Source organism: Pterocles gutturalis, unplaced genomic scaffold, assembly GCF_000699245.1.
Source record: "Pterocles gutturalis isolate BGI_N339 unplaced genomic scaffold, ASM69924v1 scaffold4480, whole genome shotgun sequence".
In the NCBI taxonomy this organism is placed as follows: domain Eukaryota; kingdom Metazoa; phylum Chordata; class Aves; order Pterocliformes; family Pteroclidae; genus Pterocles; species Pterocles gutturalis.
The window spans coordinates 76,034-81,616 of record NW_010143173.1 but is presented as its reverse complement, the minus strand read 5'-3'; the positions used below and the strand labels follow the sequence as shown (position 1 = coordinate 81,616).

Here is a 5,583-nt window from a genome sequence, read left to right as displayed (position 1 = left end):
TCAGCTTATGGATCCAGAATGCATTAACAGCAGCTGAAATTTAGAAATCTATCTTGATAAATGAAAAATGTTGCAGATGGGTCCTATCATTGAGCTATGGAAAAAAAAAAGGTATTTAAAAAAAAGGTCTATTGCTTAAATTAGAGGTGTGGAATCTAACATACTTTAAATGTTCCTAGCCCCCTGCCCAACAGGATAGTTGAATTAGATACTCATTAGCATTTTGTATTTCCCCTGAGAATACTTCCCTGATTTTTTTTTCTTTTACTGTCTGATATCTAGTCATTTTACTTATTTTCACATCCTTTTAAAAATGTTTATTTTAAACACAGCTGCAAAATGACTAAAGGATGATCCTGACGCAAACTTTGACATTTACCAAAAGAAAAAACCAAAAGAAACAAAAAAAACCCAAAAGAAGCTTCCAAGCAAATTTTGATTGGCTTCATTCAGACAAGAAACACTGTAATGGGGTTACAGACTCTGAGAACAGTGCAGAAGAAAAATCATTTTTTTGTGTTGCTAGAATCTAGTAAATGCATGTGAAATTCTACCATAGAGTTTGTTTTCAATCCATGTGGAAGGGAGGGTTCGAGGGAGGGGAGCATTATTACAGTCCACGAGTGGTGTCTCCTCTTCTGAGAGCCCATCATCATAAAGTAAGGAATCAGAAGGAGTGGAAGCCGCAAGATCTAAGTAGTCCTGTAGAAGTGAACACAGAAAAAGCTGCATTAACATACATGGCAGTGCTGCTGGTGGGGTATAAAGGCTAAATACACATCTGGTTTCTTTAAAACAATTAACTACAGACCTCACTGCATTTGTTTTTTGATAGCACCTCTAGCACCTGAGTAGGCTCTCCCTTTCTGCAGCCATGGCATCTTTGGAAGTATCTGATTTGCCAGAACACTAGACATGCTAGAGACATATTAATGCCTCCCTTACTTAATTCTGCACACCAGTTAAGATAACCAAGGAGTTAAAGGGCTGTGTTAACTGATTTGTTTGACATTCAGTGTCTGTTATGCCTGATACATAGGTATGCCTGAAATATACACATAGATAACATATGTGCACTTAACGGAGAACATAGTAATTTTACAAAAGCTATTACATAATCGTGTAAAATTAGCTGTGTATATATTGCCAAATAAAGCTTTTTGCTGCTGCTGTTCTAAAACCAAATATTTAGGTCAACCATAAGAATTCATAGGTTTTCATCTATGCTGCTGAATCACTTTGATGCAAAAACCAAATGTGAAGCATTTTCAGCTAATCTAAAACATATTTTTCCTTTCCAAATGGCTTTTCCTTTGGAAATTTACTGAAATTAAACTTTATAAATGTAAAGTTACCCGATTTTATAAACTGAAAAATCTTCAGAATTTTTCATTCAGAAAGGCAAGAAGAAAAACTACTAATTTGTTGCATTCTCTTTTGGATTGGCTTTGATTTTAATGATGATAAAAATTTCAGAAAACTTGCCAGCCTCTGTATTACAAGTCTGTAACTGGACATGCAGATTGTTTACACACTGCTTCTCAGCAGCTGTAAGTTAGTGGCTGACAAGTCAGAGTGATTTAATGTACAGCCTAGACCTTTCACTGTACCATTTTTAATTTAGAACTTATTTTTACATTCTCATTCTGCACAAAATTGTTCCCATTTTTTTTACTAGTCCTTTTTGCACCCAGTGTAAATGCCATCACATTCTCAAATCTGATAATGGTCACTGTATTTCCTCTGTTCTTCATTTGTAACTGCCTTCCTTCCCAAAACTAGTAGATTTTTTTTTTTAAGCTGCGTTTATGTGCAAGTAGGTATGTATACATTTTATAAATATATGCAATTTGGACTTATATTTAGACCTCAGCATCCATTCATTCGAAGAAAGTCTATACAGGATTACAATAGTTTTAAAGTAACTCAGAACGGTAGAATCATACAGCTTTCATATCTCTGTTGCTATCATCATACAACTAAATCAGATTCAAGGAAATACTGCGTTATTTTACTTCTAGGATTCCTAGGGTTACTTATTCAGGAGTGCAATTTAGGAGTAACTCTTCACAGTATTTTTTTTTAATCTATTTAAGGAAGTTAGACAGATTAAGGATAACTCATCTGCATTTGGGGTTGAGGTCATCAAAGCCACTATGTGAAGTAGTACTGCTTTCAAAAAGCTGGCTGCATTTGGAATAAACTAGATATATAAATGCTTCAAAATCTGATGAAAAGTAAAGTACTTTGCTTTTTTTAAAAAAAAGAATTTCTCTATATTCAAACTCAGATGATCACAAAAACTTTCAAAACTCATGCGTTCCCACACTTACCCTACTCTTCACCATCATTTTCTCTAGTTCCTTGCTGATCTCAGCAAATGTTGGTCTTTTATCGGGTTCTTGCTTCCAACAACGCAACATCAGGTTGTACCTGTGACCCGCCACATGGTGAAAAAAAACCCAAATTGTTAAAAGGGTGTCATGCTTCTGCTCAAATAACTCATAGTACTGAAGTTGAACTGTGGAGTAAAAACCACCCACAAGAACATCAATTGTTTTGTCATGTGTTCTGTTAAACATTCCTTTGAATCAACAATTGACATTCATAAGAATGGGCTTTTATTTTCATGAGTCTTTATGAGTTTAAATGATGATGCACTTGGCTGTCCTTGAAGAACTGTAGCCTTGAGTTTCGTTCATTATGTTCACTTTCTCAAAGGACTACCTCATGTGTAGGCAGCATGCCAGATTTCTGATTTATTTTGTTTGCATATGACTTTGAATAAATTTGTACAGCATCACTGGTGTGCATCTCTCAGCCTGGAAAACTCTGCTGTTATATCAGAAAGTAGAATTTTGTTCTTCATTTATTTTCAGTTCTGAAAAGTTTCTGTAAACTTTTCTCTGAAATTAAGCCTATTCTAAGACTGTTTGCACTAACTAACATACTTTTGATTACTTCTGTTATTGTTATTTTCATTATACCTATTGTTATTCTGTCTTTAACTGGCTTCTGTAGCATACAGCATGGAAACAAAATGGAACAGAATTAAAAGTTTTTTACTTGAGTGACTATCAGACAGACATTGGCCAAGTTCTGAACATGTAACTCTTCAACTTGTGCCATTCGTGTTATTTTTCTAGCTCAAGTGTTTTCAGGACTAAGTGATCTGGTCACAAAAGTGCTCTAATTGTGGAAGCAGTTGGATACAAGAACTACAGCAAGCTATTGAAAAGCATTGCATTTTTTGCCATCATCCATGATCTCTCTCTTACTTGACTTGATGAAGTGGAGAATACAATTTGAGAAAAATGGTCCTTAAAGTGGGCTCTCAAAGGCTGCCAGAAAAATTTCTGAGTAAAACAGAAAAAAATCTAAACCAGTCAGAAAACCATGATGAATAAAAAAAGAAACTCAGACATGGTCAGCTTGTCTAACCTAATAATTATCAATGATATAACGTATGTTTTAGGAGTGAAGTCTTACTCCCTGTTGGGATGAAACAAACAAAAAATTTTAAATATTAAATATTTGCTAGAGGATATTTGCAAATGACACTGGTAAACTTCTACCTTGCCTTAAATTCACAAACCCTTCATAATGCTTTTAATCTGTATATTATATTAAAAATATATATTTATATTATTTATATTGTGTTTTCTTAGCCCAGATGTGGCCAAAGCATCCTTCATACTGAAAATCAGTCAGAAGAGATGTCATAGTGATTATGACCTTGTAACTTTCTGAAAAAATTGACCATGGCCAGATTTGCAGTCTGAACATAAAACCATGTCTCATCTCCAAATGCCATGGAAGAACCACAGAGAGAAGATATTTCATATCGAGTGTGTTTTAATAAATCAGCAGTAAAATATGAACAGTGTCAAATTGAAAATAATTTGCCATAGGCTTACCAAGTCACAGAAAATTTTTGTCTTCTACGGCATAGATTTCTGGATCAAGGTATCCTTTCTCGTATGTAGTGCCAAGACAACTAATAGACAATGACTGCGAATGAAACATCTATCTCATTTGCAGGGAAGTACTGAAACATTTTCTTGAATATTTCAGCTATTTTATGAAATTGTCCTCCTCACCTCACCATCAGAAATTTTGAATATTCAAACTCTTTCAATTGTTTAGCAAGTGTGTTACTTGATATCCTACAAATAGATTGGATGTTGCTGCAAGCGTTCAGCTGGCGATTCTGATCCTGGACTTTACTGTTCACTAATTTCATTACATTCTTTTGAGCACTACACATTTTGATTATACCTGTGAGATACACAGAATAGTATTTATGTGGTATTTATTTAAACCTTTTTTTAAATGTATTTTTTCAAGGGAAGTTTTATGAATCTAATCAGATCAAGAGCTACTTACATTTCTTCACTGCAGTTTTCCGGTCTCTCCATTCTATAGCCTGTTTTTAGGAGGTTAAAAAGTCTTTCAGGAGCAATACCTGGGTAAGGATTGCCTCCCAAAGTTACAATCTCCCATAGCAGAACTCCAAATGACCATCTGAAAAAGAGAAAATGAGCTTTTATTTAGAGTGCTAGGTTTCAAGAGCTTAAGTGTGGCTTCATCCAACAAATCTCTTTCTAGTGTTTTGAGAACCCAACCAAATTCAAGACATTACTGAGACAGAGGGGCGGTACAGATGCATACAGGGCCATTTGCATTCCCAAATACCGTTCACTAAAAAGATTAGCAACCAAGACAGTAGAGATAAGGGATACCCCTCTTTTATCCACTGACAAAAGCTAACTGTATCCTGGGAAGGCTCATCTTGTCTAGACAGCAGAAAGATAAAGTCCTTCCCATGGTGGCCCAGCCCAAAGGCTTGTTCCTCTTCTGTACAGTGCTCCTGGAGGTGCCTCTCTTTTTCCTCTGGCTACAGAAGGAGCCTAACCTTATAGTCCTATACAAAAACAATTGTCTAAATTTACCCCACTTGGCTCAACCAGTTAACAAGGGACTTGTTTGCTCTCTTGACTATGAGGTTGTGTTTCTTTATACGCACAATGTGTTTATTTTAATCATAAGCAGCACCTTTGATTTCAGCTGGTCTGCTGGGCTTTTTCAGTGATTCAGGATTTAATTTGCCTCTGAGAGTTGATGAAAGAAGAAGAAAGAATTTATTCTGGAAATATAAAATGCCTTAAGCAGCACCTTTGATTTCAGCTGGTCTGCTGGGCTTTTTCAGTGATTCAGGATTTAATTTGCCTCTGAGAGTTGATGAAAGAAGAAAGAATTTATTCTGGAAATACAAAATGCCTAAAATATAGTTTAACATAGAACAGAAGACAGAAGAAACTTTTTTTGAAATGAACAGAAGAAATAGTGACTTTTTAAACCTACTTTATTGACAAGCTCAAACAAAAACACCTTGCTCAACAGGATGGAAATATTTAGATAGATTAAATTAGTCCATTTTTGGAGGGCAGACCAGGAGAAGAGAGGCAAAGATGTTTTCCCTTCCCTAGTGGAAGGCTTTTTCAAGACACAAAGAAGCTACAACTTACTCTTAATCTGCTCAACTGACAGAACAGCCAAAATTTGGATAGTCGAAGCAAACCA

The 5,583-nt window shown here is 35.4% G+C and overlaps 1 protein-coding gene across 1 annotated transcript in view; it reads right to left on the bottom strand.

The window, feature by feature from the left end:
- Positions 1-410: 410 nt before the first annotated feature.
- The window catches only part of RET (ret proto-oncogene), a 41,039-nt gene continuing 35,866 nt past the window's right edge, over positions 411-5,583 (bottom strand). The window contains exons 18-20 of the mRNA XM_010084619.1: positions 4,387-4,524; positions 2,334-2,433; positions 411-702 (exon numbers count right to left, since the gene is read on the bottom strand). Coding sequence (XP_010082921.1) covers positions 523-702; positions 2,334-2,433; positions 4,387-4,524 — 418 coding nt within the window. The 3' untranslated portion in view covers positions 411-522. The remainder of the gene's footprint in view (positions 703-2,333; positions 2,434-4,386; positions 4,525-5,583) is intronic.